Below are 17,765 nucleotides of genomic sequence, written 5' to 3' on the forward strand. Positions count from 1 at the left end.
ATTACAGGAAATTTAGTATTAAGAAGTGTTCATTTACTTAATAAGAAATAGCCAGTTTTGTTATTGTCTTAGTGTAAATACTGTCAAGGCAAGGATGTGCAGCTGACTTGGAGGCAGACTAAGTCACACTTTAGTCTAATTCAAATCATCGGGCTATTACTCATGGCTAGGTTCTCCCCTGATATAAATGGAACCTAATTTCAAGTAGTGTTAAGAATATTCCTCACTATGTGGAAATTAAGCAGTGGATCGTCTGCTACTTCCAAAATCCTGCCAATTTATCAAATGAGGTAGCATACAAGGCACATTTTCTCTTATTTTTCTAATGATTAAAACAAACAAATGAATAAACAAAACTCTCCCACTGAAAACCAGAAGAATTCAACATGCCAGCCCAAGGTGAGTTGGCTGCGGCAACTTGTCCCATTTAGACTGACTCACCTATGATCACATCCTCTTGTGGGAACGGACAAGCTTTGAAACCAGTGGGTCCAAGCCTCTCAGTTTTGAGCCCACTGGTGGGAATACAACTAGTAGCAAAATTAATGCTGGTGGAGTTTTTCACAAGCACAACTGGTGCTTTCAATGAGGACATTAGCCTAGTGCAAGATTTTCTCTGCTAGTAGAAATTTCTCTTCCAGCTCATAATGCTGTTACTCAGCAGATTATGAGAGTATTAATATTTCTGTTATTCTGGATTGATTTTAGTTTCTTAAAAACAGTTGTAAGAAAGGAACATATTTCTCTGTTAATTGGTGTGGCGTAAATTCTGATTACCATAAACCACATGCAACTCTTCAATGAATAACAATAGAAGAATTATTATCCAGCCAGGACGGCAGATAATTTTATGTATTGATTACTAAGAAACAACATATAGAGTAATTGTTTTATAGAAGGTTAAATATTTTGAACCTAGTCATTTTAGATTATGTAAGCTCCATGTGTTTAAATACCAGGCAGTTCTAGTAATGTTTCAATATGATAAGCTTCAATTTCTTCTCTCCCTCTCTTTGGCTTAAATTCATACTTATTATGAGGTTTTTCTTTGCCGTAACTGTGCAGAAATTTCTCCCTTTAGAAAACAAATCCCTGGTAAATGATCAGGAAAAGAATGAACTAATATTTTAAATATGCAAATATCTAACCATCAGTATGGCCTCTCAACCAGTCTAACGCTCCCAAAACCCAAACTGGCTTTAGATCAGTTTTTCACAGATCAAAGCTGATTTGTATTCAGTAAACATGTAGTGAGAGAAACATGTGACTCGAGGTTTGAGACACCAAATGCTTACATAAAGGAATTGGTGCGAGGGGGCAAAGAGCAGAAGGAAAACTGAAATTCTTTTTGAATTATTTAATTTGTACCCTTTGGTGATTATGTATCTTATTCACTTTAATGATTTCACAGTGTCTGGGAAGTCCTATAATGCAGTACTGTATAATGGTTATGCTATTAATATGCCAATAGGGAGATCTCACTTGGCAATAGCTCTCGCTGAGTAATTTGGGGCCAGTCACTTTATTTTTGTTCAACCAAATTCACATAAAGAGCCATTTCGATGTAGTGGTTAAGATACCAGGTTAGAAACTGGGAGACCGTCAGTGGTGGGATTCAAATTTTTTTACTACCAGTTCTATGGACGTGGCTTGATGGGCATGGTTTGGTGGGCGTGACAGGGGATACTGTAAAATCTCCATTCCCACCCTACTCCAGAGGGAAGGTTACTGCAAAATCTCCATTCCTTCCCCACCCTACTAACCTGCTTTCCAGCTCTGTTCTCCTGTGCAGGGCAACAAAAGAAGACCCAGCCAATCAGCTGGGTCTTGGGAGGCAGAGAATAGATGAGAGTGGGGCAGTCAGGGGTGATATTTGCTGGTTCTCTGAACTACTCAAAATTTCTGCTACCAGTTCTCAGAACCTGTCTTGCCTTAGACACAAAGCCAGCTGGGTGACCTTGGCCAGTCACTTTCTCGCAGCCTTAGGAAGAAGGCAATAGCAAGCCACTTCTGGAAAACCTTGCCAAGAAAACTGCAGAGACTTATCCAGGCAGTTGCCAGGAATGAACAATGACTGGAAGGCACAGAAGAAGGGAGGAAATCATATGATGGTTGAGATAAAGATAAAATGAGAGGTGTTGAAGGAAAGATGTAATAATAAACAAATCATACTATTTCCAGATTGTTTCCTGGCCTAGACTAAATGTATGCTGTATCTCACACTATTCACATCTATTGAAGCTAAAGAGATGGCTTGTGGAACCACAGAATGAAAAGTCAGATTTATGAAACAAGGGATATTTCAATTTCTGGCCATAGCCACAGGAATAATGAAGACAGAGTGAATCTGATGGGTTTCATGGAATAGATTGCCTATGATAGTTAAAGGGTTATTGAGCACAAGATTCTATAAGATTGGTAATTACTTCGGATCACAGCAGTGGCTTCTGCTCTTTGAGGTGAATATCTTTGAAAGCTTTTGATCAATCAAAGCAGGGCTGCTAAAATCAAGATAACAGAATTATGGAAAGGACAAGCAGTTGCCTACATAAGGTCAAGAGCAAGTGCTTAGTGCTCAGAAAAAGACAAGCAGCAGCCTTACTCGGTCTCCATGTTTTCTCTACCATTTGGAGACTGGCATAAGAATCTAGGGAGGAGGAGGAGGAGGAGGAGGAGGAGGAGGAGGAGGAGGAGGAGGAGGAGGAGGAAACAATGGAAGGAAAGAGAGAATCTATAGGATTTTTACCTGTATGTCTAGAGAGGCTAGTAGATCAAATAAGAGTAATAAATATTTTAATTTGCCAGCAAGAGATAGAGTTATAGATCTTGTCAACAGATTACATGAAAAAAAACAAGAGATGCTATATGTTTGGCTTTCACCAGCTTCCCAAAATCAATGGGTTTTCTCAATATTACTCCAGTGCTCCCCCAAATTGGCTAGTTTGTTCACCAGATATTGAACCCAAGGGACCTGAGATGTCTTCTTCTGGGACAATAACATTAACCACAGTGTTTACAATTGGCTAATGCCTAGTCAGCTGGATTTCTACTGCCACTTACAATGCAGTGTTAATCTTTGGTTTGTTCAGACACCTAACAAAGAAGTTTCACTGTGATTTATTTGTCAGTTACTTATTACTGGAAACCATACTATTATAGTTCTGATAATCAAACAATGGGAAACCAGCATTTTCCCATTTTTGATATGCATGTTGCATCATGTTAGGGAGTATGATTCAGTCCAGATTATCAAATTAAACTATGGCTTAGAAAATGAGCATCAGATCTAAACATATTAACTGTTTTCCTCCTTCATATAACTCTAGAGACTGAGAATTTTTACTTGCCTTCCGACCAAACTTTTGTGTCACGCATAGAATTAGAAATCAGCCATCTAGTCAATGAGGCAGTGGAAAATGGGAAAGGACTCCAGAATGAAAAGCCACGTGTTGTGCTATGACTTATATTATTATCCATCACTTCTGCTTCATTGGAGTATAGTGACATCTATGGGGCAGGTGGGGGTGGGGGGAGGCAGATGATAAAGCTTCACATTAATGCAATGCAGGTTCCACATTTTTATAATGTGTCATGATGTCACAAACATGTATAAAAGGGCAGATTTTACTTTGCAACAGTACAATCCTATGGATGCCTTTGTTGTGACATCACAGAGGGCCTTGGTGACTAATTCTTTTTTTCCTGTTAATTTATATACAGGAAACCCCTATAAATTAGAACACTGAATTAAAAACAGCTAAGCGGGTTAGATCTCACCTTGAAATTCATGGAATTTGTGGAAGTAGAAATCTTCACACTCCTCCTATGTACCCACAACAGGGAAGACTTATACCCAAGTCCAAGGCTTAAAATGCCTGAAAAATAGTGTATTCACACTGAAAACAATTCATCCTCTCACCTAGATTAATCTGATCAGCAATACTTTTTCTTAACTTACCCTAAACTTGTTTTATGTCTACCTGATTTTATGGTTAAAGATTTTTCCTTATTAAAAAAATAAAAAATAAACAGAAAGCTATTGGGTAGCAATCTTTTTCCTCAAAAAACAAATGCCTTTGTCTTGGTGTAGACATTTCTGAATAATAAAAAAGTGGCTTCTGATAGCCAAATCCTTTCCCGAGAAATATCCTCCCCATCTTCTCCATCCCAAAATATAAAAGTGAGCTGAGGGGGCAGGGATGATGAGGAAAACTGCACCACTTTGTTCTTTGGCAAAATATGTATTATAATTTGGTGACAGTCCTCCTGACTAATAACCATTTTATGAAGTAACTTCTTATAGGTTCTCAAAATCCCAAGTATACCTATGTTTTAAGAACCCTGGGAGCCTCTGCTGGGTGTGATTTTTTTAAAATTGCTATCTTAAAGGAATGATTAAATTTCAAATAGGGCTTAATAACTCTTGTCAAGTTATATTGTCCCTGAAGCCTCCTTTACTTATTTTCCTGATCAGATGTTAGAACTTTTGCTGGTAACAAAAATAGTGGCTGTTCTACAATTTCCTAACAATATTTATTTAAAGAACAGGCACAATCCAACAGTGTTTCATAAATACAAGCTAAGTGGCGTGTGTATTTTCTGAGAAATTTATTTGTTATTATGCTGGATGGTATCCACTGTGCACATTTAAATAAAATACTAAGCATCATAGTTACTGAATAGTTGGAGCCGTCTGTTGTTCTCAGGCCATTAGTCATTTACGAGGAAAATTATTTTCTTTCAATTATAAAAGCCAACAATTGCATAGGGTTCGACCAGCGCAGGATAGTTGTGGATAATATTTTGACTTCATAAGAAAATTCTCCCGCTCTCTCTTAATTGATGTAACTGTGGAAACAGAGACCCCTTTTTATTAACAAACAAGCAAGCAAATGAAAGACAACTCTTTCCTCATTTGAAATAAGGCTTTCTCCTCATTAGCAAAGCTTTTATAAATATTTTTCATCCAACTGTTCCACAATTACTTAAAAACAATGATATTTTATTGATCCTTATTATCCTATTTATCTTGATGTCATTGTGTCAAAGTAAGTGTTCCCTTAGGCAGGAAGCCAACTGGGTGACTTTGAGCCAGTGATTTTTTTTTTCCTCTGTCCTCTGAAGAAGGTATTGGCAAATTATTTCTAAAAAGGTTATCAAAAGGAGATTTGTCCATGTAGGCATCAGGAATGATGATTGATTTGAAGAATCATCAACAAAACACACATATACAGAGAGAATGAGGATACTCCAAAGGGCATAATTTTATACACAATGGCTTTAGTATAATATGCATACAGACATGACTTTAAGCTCTTATTTGTGGTTAAAGATTCTTGTTTAAAGGTGTTCATGGATTAAAATTTGCTTCATTTGCTCCAAACTCCAGATTTACTAGGTTCCATTCTAAATTATCTTATCAGATTGGCAAATGTATTAATGAACCTCTAAAAACATTGCCACCAATATTGACAGGCAAACCACCAGTATACAAAAATAAGAGCAAACCCAACTCCTTCCTCGCACTGATTATGTTACCTAGTTTGGTAATGAAATGTCTGCAAGAAGATCACCAAGCTCAGAGAGAACCAAGAATCTTGCATGCCAAATATATTTCATAAGTAATATTGGAAAGATTACAAGGATAATAAATATATACCACATTGTTTAATATTGAGATCACTTTTCCAGCAGAAGAGATTTATATTTCAAAGACATACAAACTGAAAACATATTCTCAGCCCTACTAGAAATCTTTCCTCTGAATACAACAATTTCTCAAATTCTGCTGTTAAGGAAGGACACAACAATCCATAAATTTATGATATCTTTCTTTAGCAATACCTCCTTATCCAACTTCACAGTTCTTATCTTGGGTTCTATTTCTTTCAGTCTGGATTTCCCAATAATAATAACTTGGATCCTGAAACAAATTAACAACATTCATGAGCAGAATATTATTTTGTTTGCCCCACTCACAGTTCTTAAGAAACAAATCAGATTTAGAAGTGCTCTCCAATTTTGAGAACACTCATATTTTTTATTCAGAAAGGCCTCTAACTTTTAAGGAGACACTAATCATTGCCAATAGGACCAAGGAGGAGATACGGAACATGTTTTCTGTGTACTACATTCAACAAAGAAATTTGATAGAATTGGTTTCATTTTTTTTACAGCATAGAATAGAATAGAATGGAATGGAATGGAATGGAATGGAATAGAATAGAATAGAATAGAATAGAATAGAATAGAATAGAATAGAATAGAATAGAATAGAATAGAATAGAATAGAATAGAATAGCTTTATTGACCAAGTGTGATTGGACACACAAGGAATTTGGTGTAAATACTCTCAGTATACATAAAGAAAAGGTACATTTGTTAAGAATCAAGAATCATAATGTACAAAACTTAATGACAGTCATAGGGTACAATCAACAATCAAATCATATTAGGAAACAGTCAAGTGGGAGGGGATGGGTGAGAAGGAGTGGTGAGAAGATTAACAGTAATAGTAGTGTACACTTTGTAAATAGTTGAACGGTGCTGAGGGAATTATTTGTTTAGCAGAGTGATGGCTTTTGGGGAAAGACTATTCTTATGTCTAGTTGTTCTGGTGTACAGTGCTCTATAGCGTCGTTTTGAGGGAAGGAGTTGAAACAGTTTATGTCTGAGATGTGAGGGGTCTGTAAATATTTTCACAGCCCTCTTTTTGACTCGTGCAGTATACAGGTCCTCAATTGAAGGCAGGTGGGTAGCAATTGTTTTTTCTGCAGTCCTAATTATCCTCTGAAGTCTGTGTCTGTCCTGTTGGGTTGCAGAACCAAACCAGACAGTTATAGAGGTGCAGATGATAGACTCAATAATTCCTCTGTAGAACTGTATCAGCAGCTCCTTGGGCAGTTTGAGCTTTCTGAGTTGGCGCAGAAAGAACATTCTTTCTTGTGCTTTTTTGATGATGTTTTTGATGTTAGGTGTCCATTTTAGGTCATGTGATATGGTAGAACCTAGAAATTTGAAGGTCTCTACTGTTGAAACTGTGTTGTCTAGTATTGTAAGAGGTGGTAGTATAGGAGGGTTTCTTCTAAAGTCTACCACCTACGGTTTTGAGTGTGTTCAGTTCCAGATTGTTCCGGTTATACCACGAGGCAAGTTATATAACTTCCTGTCTGTATGCAGATTCATCATTGTCTTGAATGAGACCAATCACTGTTATGTCCTCAGCAAACTTCAGTATCTTAACAGATGGATCGTTTGAGATGCAGTCATTGGTATATAAGGAGAAGAGAAGTGGAGATAGCACACAGCCTTGTGGGGGGACCCTGTGCTGATTGTACAGATATCGGATGTGATTCCACCTAGCTTCACCTGCTGCTTCCTGTCTGTTGGGAAGCTTATGATCCTTGAATGCCTTATTGGTAGAAAAGCAATAGATAAGAAATAAGAGAGTACTGTAAATAAGTAATGAGCAAATGAAATAGCTATTTATCATTACCTCACATCATTTAAAAAAAAATTATTATTGTATTTCTTTATTCTGTAAGACACAATGGACAACTGTTCATCTTTCAAAGAATATATTTCACGTTAATAATCTTTTTAAAAAAATATTTTTAGCAACTGGCCAAGAATGTGAGAGAAGTTGCATTTAATAATTTAGGCAGAAAGTCTGAAGACCTGGTCACTGTCATCTCCTTTTGCCTCTTTTAGATGTTAGAGAGCTTCGAAAGAACACATTGCAGGAGTTCACATTGGCTACTGAAACAGATTTCTCTAAAATTGTGTCAGAATTCTGTCACTAGGGTCGGAATTCTTCACTGTCAAGGAAGCAACTATCAAAATTTATATCAGCCCTGAGATATCCTTCCAGGAGCGGAATGGGACAATTTGCCACAGCCAACTTGCTGTGGCCAACTAACCATAGTCAAGTTGCCAAGGGACAACTTGCTGTGGGACAATTTAACCATTCAATTTAATTATTTAAAATAAATTTTAAAATATTTTATTTTTTGTCACTCACAATTCATTCTATCCCTCCTTTCGCATCCTTTCTTTAATGATTCTATCCCACCATTTCTTTGATATTAGTGTAACTCTTGTCCCACAGTGAGTTGTCCCCAGTTAAGTTGGCTGTGGTGAGTTGTCCCATGGTAAGTTGGCTGCAGCAAGTTGGCTGTATTGAGTTGGCTGTGGTGAATTGTCATAGACCCTTCCAGGAACCACAGAATTGCACTCTTAACCGTAAGATTATAATCTCAGGAACAAAACCTATATCTTCAAAGGGCCAAAGGAAAAGAGGTCTTTTTGAAAAGACATCTTGTACACATTTATCAACCATTTGTCAGAAGATTCTTAAAAGGAATTCATAAGATAAGCAGTTCCATAGAATTCATACTTTGACAGCGCCTTTTATCCGTTTTATTTGTCCATGTTGTGCAATAGCAAGTGTTAGATCTGCAAAGCCTTCCAGAAGCCTCTTAAAAGTGAAAACCTCAAAAATACTTTAAGGAGGATGGAAAGTGGAATGTAGCCCTAATGGACAGTATAGGAGGAAAGGCCACTGTGGAGATGGGGAAGGGGCTGGAGGTGGGACAGGAGACGTGTAACAGAGCATTAGAATTTAAAATGTTTCATACAGAACTGCAAAATGTTGTTGCAGCTCCGACTTTTCTATACTTTTCCGTATCTTTATGCATTCCTCATAATCGCCATGTGCTGGCTGGTTTCTTTCCTATTTAAAGAGCAAATATCAATAACTCAGCATAACTTATTTAGTTTTATATTACATGCTTTTGGGAGGGAGGGAAATATTCTATAAAACAATGCTAAATTAAATTAGGGGTCTTAACTCGGTTCTCAGCTTGTTTCACGGTGCCCTCTGGCTTCTTTTTAAAACTTTTTAACGCCAACCCTGCAATATAGCACCAGACAAGGAACAAATGAAACTCTGATTTATATGGATGCATTCATATAAATTAGCATAACCAGTTAGGAAACCATTATCAATAAGGATTTATATAAAATTTATTTCTACTTATTTATATGTATAAAATTCTTAAAGATCCATCTCATCTAGGGCACCCCTTTTTTTTAACTATTACCATCTGGTAGGCAGTATAGGACAATAAAGACAAGGACAATTAGGCTGAAAAACAGCTTCTATCCCAGAGCAGTAACTATATTGAATTCTACTGTATAGTGCAATATTAAAGCAATATGAGGGGTTTTCCATTCAATTGTATAGAATGTGAAGGATATGTATTTGTGTTTTATTTTTTTATGTATAATGTACACTGAAGATGGCATTTAATTTCATTGTATGAGGTGCAATGACAATAAACTAAAAAAGCCATAATTAAATAATAACCATACTTTACAGAAGGAAAAGCACAGCTCTTATCACAATAACTTAGGTGACCTGTGTGCCAGCTTTGTCCAGATCTTAATTGTCAAGTGTCAGGTCCAGAACACCGCCCACCCACCCCCTTCTCCCTTTTCTCAAGGCCTTTTAATTAGACTTACATTGCACACTCATTCAGACAGAAAACAACTTCAAAGAGAGGATCATTTAGGGAAATTCGACACATAGTTTCTGCAATGTATAGGCAGAAGTGAACATATATGTTAGATTTGCTATCCTGATAGTAAGGAAAGAACAACAGGGACAAATATATTATTGAGCTAATCCTCACTTAGCAACCATGAGACAGGCAAGTCGGTTATTGAGCAAAATAGTTGCTGATTGAATTGTGCTAATGATCTTACTGCAGCTTTCATTTGCTTTTAAAACCTGCGGAGGTCAGAAATGCAAGGATAGGTTGCAATGTTACTTTTGCAATTGGGTAACCTAGCTGAATTCTGTATCTCTAGTGAGCAGTACGTTAATCTAGGCAGCTTGCTTTTTGTAACATCTTGCTTGCAAAGCTTTTCCAAAGATTTCATACTTTTTCTGCCATTTTGGCTCATCCTAATTAAGATATTAGGGGTGGCAACAATCCTTTGGCTTTGACTCTTCATCTGCCTCCTTTCCTCTTTCGTTATTTTCTACTAAGACACCAATCTGGCATCCACTTTGTCTCACTTGCTTGGCTATCTTTTTCCCAGAAAGGGGCAGGCTGCTTTGGAACCATCTATCAGACAGCTGTTTCTTGATCCTGGGGGGAAAAAATGGGCAGGATCTATTGTTGCTGGCAGAAATAACCATTGGGCAGGCCTGTACCTGAGTATTTTGCAGAGCAACCTGAGAGTGAGACTTAATTAACAGCAGCCTTCACACACATTTCAATCAGAATAGAGCTGGAAGAGACCTTGGAGGTCTTCTAGCCCACCTCCTGCTCAAGCAAAAGACCCTATACCATTTCAGACTAGTGGCTGTCCAGTCTCTTGATAGCCCCTAGAGATGAAGCGCCCACAACTTCTGAAGGCAAACTGTTCCACTGATTAATTGTCCTCAGCGTCAAGAAGTGTCTCCTTAATTCCAGGTTGCTTCTTCTCCTTGAGAGAAGCAACCTTCCGTCTATCAACAACAACTCGAGAGACAGGCATTTGGACTGGATCAGAAAGAAAACGAATGAATATTTAAAAGGCGAAATAAAGCACTTCATCCTTCCCTTCCCTGCCCCCCTCCCGCCCTCTGTCTCTCATCTTTCCTGTCCTCTTGCTTTCCACGCACTCTTCTCACTTCAGAACTTATTTCAGGCAGGCTGATGAATCCCAGACGTCTAAGGGAAGGCAGCAGGAGATACGGTTATTCCATTTGCGGCTTCACGCGGCTCCCCTGACAACCTCTTGTGTGAGACCGGCCAAGTGGGAACAACCTAATCAAGGGGAACCAAAAGAGTCGGCTGCAGTGTCATGATGTGTGGGTGGAGGAATCAGTCAGGATCAAAAACTGCCAGGTGGTAGTTCCCTCCCACCTGTCTCTGGAGTGAAATTGGCCTACTAGGAATTTGCTTGAAGCGCAAACTGTGTAAGCATCAGGAAGCAACTCTCAAAGCCATGGCTAATATACCCCAGGCTGCCATTCTGTGCTACATGGTTCTAGACTTTTCAACCTTTCTGAGGACAAGATACATTTGGGAGTAGAAGGGGAGACCTTAACTGAAATTCTAATTTGTTCACATGCTAATCTTTTTCCAAGTTTTCAGCAATGAAGTACTCTTGGTGACTGTAGTCCTTATCCTAGCTCTCCAGAATTGTTGGGAAGGATAGAAATGTGCCCCCCTCCCCAGCATGAGTTTCTTCGGGGGGAAAAACAGAATATGAGTGCAATTAGTACATAAACCCCCAATATTTGTGTTAAATTTATATTTTACTGACAAAGAAATAAAGGAAGACTAGTATAGATCTATTTCAAGCTATTTAGCTCTCATCGGCTAGCCATGCCCTTTGAACACGGGCTAAATAGCTAAATAGCTTGATGAGAGCTAAATTGCTTGAAATAGATCTATACCAGTCTCCCTTTATTTCTTTGTTGGTAAATTTAACACAAAAGTAGTTTTTTGCAAAAGCGACTGCCTGCAAAAGCTCCCAGATTGGAGCTGAAAGGCGAAAACGGAAGCAATATGCTCCACCCCATAATTCGGTAGACCAGGTTGCCCTGATAGACCAGTCCCACCAGGAAAAAAAAAACACACTTAAAGTTTGTTAAGAAAGTGAACTAGACTAGTGTTTCAACCAGTTCAACAGTACTGCATCTCCTATACACACATCACTGAAAAAAACTGGAATCAAACAGAACAAAGGGTTGGGGGAGGTTGCCTCACAAAGCACAGTTTTGCATGAACCAAAAGTTCTCATCATTAAATTGTGATATATTGGCCCACCGCCCTTGTCCTCAGACTGGATGACTTAATCATTTATATTGTTTATACCATTTTTATTGCTTACACTGCTTTTATTGTAAGTTGATATGAGGCTAATATGAAAATGTAACAACACATCAAATAAAATAAGTGAACAAATGAATGCCTGGTAGAGTTTTATGCATTGACTTAAAAGTGAGCTAAAGGGATAATCATCTCTACAGAAACTTAAAGTATCATCCTGGGGAATATATTGGCTGAAATAAAAGCACTAGGCTTGGTTCAAACTAGCTGCAACAGACAGGCCATTTTTTTCTTGATGATACTCAGTGAAATAAAACGATAAATATGGGAGATAGGCATTCCCCCTAACAGCTCTTCCACATAAAATTAAATTTACTTTTATTTTTTACTGCTACAGTAAAATCACTTGAAGTTCAGGCTTCTTCCAGTTTTAAAATGCTCCGATATGTAATATTGCTTCATTGGCTTCCCAAAATTCCTTAAAAACAATTGACTTTTCTGCTGGCATGATTACAATTCATCGGAAAGCTAACGTTGTAGTAGAAGCTGCCCTAATACTGTGAGGAAAAATGGCGCCTGGATCTCCCTCTTGAAATCCTTACTTTAAGGATTTCACTTCACTTCCACTACTCTCTCCTCCCCACCCACCTCAAAATACATTGTGACATATTGTTTTCCAAACTAACTCAGCACTCTTCTCTTTTCGGTATTGTGCAGATTCTTTGTCAACTTCCCATCTGCCAAGCAGTACTTCAGCCAATTCAAGCACATGGAAGATCCACTAGAGATGGAAAGGAGCCTGCAGCTGCGTAAACATGCCAGGAGGGTCATGGGGGCTATTAATAGTGTGGTGGAGAACATATACGATTCGGAAAAGGTCTCCTCTGTGTTAGCTCTGGTGGGCAAGGCACATGCTGTCAAGCACAAAGTGGACCCTGTCTACTTTAAGGTAAGGGCAAAATCATGTCCTTGAACACTGATTAAAAAAAACCCCAAGCCAAATGACATAGACATAAAACAGTAATACTGACTGGCTAGTTGGTCCTTGCAATTTCCAATTTGGTGATTTATTATATCAAAATATTTAAGTGATGTAGAATCTCCATCTAATTCACAGGTGTCAAACACGCAGGGTCATTTTGCCATCATGAGACGTTTTGCCATGTTTTTCCCATTTGCAGAGCTGGGGTGGGCGTGGCCTGTGTGTGAGATGCATCCAGCCCATGGCCCTCCAGATTGACACCCCTGATCTAATTCTAATAACAAAATCTATATATTATTTTGTTGTGTGATCATCAATATTCGGTTTATTTGTAAGATTCACAAACTATTAAATGTGTATATTAAAGTCTTCTGTTTACAATCATTCCCATTTGTTTTAGCATGAGGATTGAGTGGAGTTTGTTTGCAATATCCTAAGGGTATGTATAAGGCAAGGGAATAGACCAGCAAACACATATACATTTTTTCCATCATTCACTCTACAGGGAGGCTATAAACTCAGACTTGAATTAATTGCTATTTTTCCAAAACATTTTTTTTTAAATCATGGGTTAAGGGCTTTTTGAAAGATTACTCAGATTGTCATTTTTTAGATGGAGAAGACTAGAATGTCTTCCTGTCCTTCAGAGCAGAGGTGGGCTTACATGATTTAACAACAGGTTCGTCAAATGCAGAACCGAAAATGTGAGCATCAATATAGTTCTAGGGAACTATATTCTTTCTGCTAAAGAATCTCAAGCCAATGAACTCTTATTTGCTCATCTCATGCTATTGACTTCATTGTAAATAGAGCACTTAGAGTAAGTTCATCTTACTGCAGATCTGTTTCTATTGATTTTGAACTGAAGAACTGTCACTGGTTCTAGTTGATGACTGATTCTAGTTGATGACCAATGGATGATATCACAATTGTCCTTCAGTATAGACAATTTTTTATGTCACCCACTACTAGTTCTTATAAATACCTATGAATTTAGTTCAAAGTGTGCCCCAAACAGAGGGAAGGTGCCCTACAGAGCAAAGAGCACCAAATGAATTGCTCACAAATTTGGATGCATGATAGATTATACAGTATCATCCTTAAACACTATGCCCTTCAATAATTATGAAGAACTGAAATAAACTAATTTGTTAACAGTATCGCAAGAATTATTTCAGTGTTTTGAATTTGCCTGTACACCTGATGGAGAATCACAATGGGTAATATGTTACCTTAAAATAGGATCTGTTGATAAGAGAGGGGATTCAAATAAAAATGTTGTCCTGCAATCTCGTGAGACATTAAAAACCGCTGCACAAAGCACTTCCCCTTGAATCAGAAAAACCATACCAAGAAATTGACTTGACTGAAATGATTCTCCAATTCCACTAAGAATTCTAAAAATTTTAACTATATTATGGAACAGGTAATACTTTGTTAATGGTTTCTACAATCATTATGATTCACATACTTTTTTAGAAAGTTCAATATCAAAAAGGTTTGATATTGATTTGTCATAGAGAAATGCATAATATGTACCTAATGATCAAGAACATTAAATGTCGGGAACAAACCCTTGTAAATGCAGTGTCCTAATGGTGCTTTGGGCCCAAAAGAATACCTGCTTACACTGAGCTTGGTTGTTTTCCTGCAGACATTCTATTATTATGCTAAGTAATATCATAAGCTATATAGCAGCTTGGTTGTAGCATGGTTTCTTCTTTAACGGTGCCTTGATTTTAGTATTGTTTCTTCCATGTTTATCTGGTGTTGCTTCTTACTAATCCTAGATATTGGGTGCCCTGGAGCTGTTTCTTTCTTTCCTTGACTTTTGGTTGTATCTTTTTAAAAGTGGTATGTAAATAGCATTTATCCAACCTATTCTGCCAGTTTGGGCCAGTTTGTATGAACCGGATGTTAAATTTACATCTGGTTTGCTGAACCGGTAATTGAACCAACTGGCTGACTCACCCCCTGCCCGCCCTACCCCTCCCAGGAGTGTCCACCCATCCTGTTTTGGATTTAGGTAAGTGCACGGTCTGCACAGAGGCTCTGGGAAGGCAAAAAATGGCCCTCCTGGAAGTTTTGGAAGTCCAGAAATGGGCCTATTTCTGGCTTCCAAAGGGCCTCTGGAGCCCGCCGGAAGCTGTTTTTGCCCTCCCAGAGGCCCAAGGGAAGCCTCCAGACTTTAGGAAAGCAAAAACAGTCCTCCTGGAAGTTCTGGTAGGCCACACCTACTATGGCCGTGCCCACCCAGCAATTGGGCAGAGAACCAGTTGTTGGGATTTTGAATCCCACCCCTGGGTTAATCTCTATGTGTCTGCAGATGGCTGATTTGTCTGAATGCCAACTTTCCAGGAATTCCCCTAGCATTTTTGAATTTGGCTTGATCTATTCTAAAATATCAACAGTTTCCTAGCTGAGACACTAAAGATGATAGCAGTCATAGTGTAGAACAGACAGGAAGATTGGCAGAACACATTTCAGAATATCAGCTAACAATCAGATATAAATACCCTGTTCTGATCTGCCCTGCTGATTTAAAGATGAAACAGTTCTCAACCTTTTGCAATTGAATAGAATAGAATAACAGAGTTGGAAAGGACCACTTCAGACAAATGGTTATCCAACCTCTTCTTAAAAACCAGTGTTGGAACATTCACAACTTTTGGAGGCAAGTTGTTCCACTGATTAATTGTTCTAACTGTCAGGAAATTTCTCCTTAGTTCTAAGTTGCTTCTCTCCTTGATTAGTTTCCACCCATTGCTTCTTGTCCTGCCCTCAGGTGCTTTGGAGAATAGCTCAATAATGAATACTTGCCACATAGTTTTAAAATATCCGATCTGCCCACTATTCTGACAAGATTGATGCCTTTTGAAACTTTTGAAATATGCCTTGTGATGTTTGAAACTTCCAATTAGACTTTCAGACACAAACATGAAGACATCAGTATAAGTTATATATTATGAATGCTCTCAATTATTTGATTTTTCATCTCTTTTATGCTGAGGTTCTGTTACTTCTAATCTATAGCAAACTGGGGGGTGGGGGCTAGTTGCAGCCTCTCTAGCCTGTCTCTCCTTTGGTTAGAATTATTCATGCAATAGGAATCTTCAACCAGGATCGCTATAGTGAGCCTCAAGTGAACTATCTCTGAAGACAGACCAGAAGTAGCAGGTGGGAGGTTGTGCATATTTTAACAGCGATTCAGAAGTGCTTTAGACATGGTGTGAATGCAGCACTTCTCTGCAGTTTATTCAAACACACCAGTCTTTTTTTCAGGCTTCTGTACTAGCCCATTGTTTAAGAGTCAGGTTCCTTTTGATTCATTAAAGAAAAGTGTATTGTTTTAAGCTTGTGAAGAAGCCCGAGGGGAGCGGGGAGCTGTTTTCATAGATAGCAAAATAAAATAAAATATTACACTCACATGAAGTCTGAAGCACATGCCGAATCGTTTTTCAGTTCAAGGGATTAGCACAAAATGTAGCTGCTAAAGTACTAATTAGAACTAGTAATTGAAACACATCTCACTTGTGTGGGAAATAGCCTCTGTCCAATTTAAATACAAATATTTAATCGTAAGGTAGCTACTGAAAAAAAAAAATCTGCTTCTAGATTACCTGTCCCGTGACTCATAAAGACTAAAGGAGCTGTTTTCTTAATAACGTTAGGTATTTAGGATAGTTTTTGGGGCTCCTGCTTGCAGAATTCCCTTGGCACATAGACCAATGTTTTTCTAACATCAAGAAAACACTTTTCTAATCTCCTTGCTTTTATTAAGTATTTGGTCATCTAATTTTACTGTTGATTTTGTTCTATTGATTTGATTTTGGAATTATGTTGTGTTACAAGTCTGTAGAGATTCCTAGTTATCCAAGTCATGGTTGTCCCAAAGGTGTTTTTCAGGAGGCAACTGGACTTTCTTGTTTTTTCTTTTGAAGATGTTTCGCTTCTCATCCAAGAAGCTTCTTCAGCTCTGACAGGATAGTGGAGAATGGAAGTATATTCCTTGCAGACAGCTGGTAATTTGCATCCTTTTAGAGGGCCGTTGAAGCACTTGGAGGTTTATCTGTGTCCTCGGGGTCACCTGAGTAGCTCCTGGTTCCTGTAGTCTGCAATTTTTGCTCTGGAAATCTGTTCCTACTCCCACACCATTCAAAGGGTGTTCTTCCCAAATTGTACAGCTAAAAGTCTGTATATTGTGTTACCAGCCAAATAGTCTGCTTTACAGTTCCCTCAGTGCAAGCTGTGGTGCAGCCTTGGGGCTGAAATTCAGAGTCCCACAGGCTGCTGAAATGTCCACATAGGACATGTCAGATGATGAGGAAAATAGTAAACAAGCCCAACTTTAATATAACTAAAGGCTTATTTTTCACGTTATAAGCACTGAATCATTACTCATAAAACAGTCACAACTTTTTATCATATTAACCTGAATTTTTCAGTCTGCCTTACTGAATAGCAGAAATCTGTTGTGCTCGAGCTTGAATGTCTGAAGTGTTTCTTCTGTATCATTTTCAAAGGGTGCATAGTCTTACTATATGTGCTCAGAGCATCAAGGACAAGCAATTGTAAAGCATAAAATGGCTCTAAAGTAAAGGAAAACATCTAGTTTCATGCCTCTGAATTGAAATAACCTGTTGATCTAAGATGATTAGGAAAGATCAGGAAATGAAGACCCAAGGCGTAAAATTATTTAGCCCAAAACAGCCTGCCAAGGAATGAAAGAGCTATAGTCTATAATCCCAGGGAAGCACAATACTAAGGAAGCCTGCTTTTATGTTATTATTAATCATCTTCATCTAGTGGGTATTGTACAGAAACTAAGAATAATCTTCCATTATGGCAGCACACAGCCAAGATAGCAGTTTCAAAACGGGGCTGTTAATGGTCATGCTTTGTTTTGAAATTCTGAAGGAGACTGAGAAATTCTGTTCCCTTAACTTTTCGTCTTT

General features: G+C 38.1%; 1 protein-coding gene across 1 annotated transcript in view; it reads left to right on the forward strand.

Moving 5' to 3' along the window:
- Nucleotides 1–17,765, forward strand: part of CYGB (cytoglobin) — a 73,425-nt gene that overhangs the window by 31,131 nt on the left and 24,529 nt on the right. The window contains exon 3 of the mRNA XM_026702052.2: nt 12,546–12,777. Coding sequence (XP_026557837.1) covers nt 12,546–12,777 — 232 coding nt within the window. The remainder of the gene's footprint in view (nt 1–12,545; nt 12,778–17,765) is intronic.

Source organism: Pseudonaja textilis, chromosome 2, assembly GCF_049901715.1.
Source record: "Pseudonaja textilis isolate UNSWEBS1 chromosome 2, rPseTex1.2, whole genome shotgun sequence".
In the NCBI taxonomy this organism is placed as follows: Eukaryota; Metazoa; Chordata; class Lepidosauria; order Squamata; family Elapidae; genus Pseudonaja; species Pseudonaja textilis.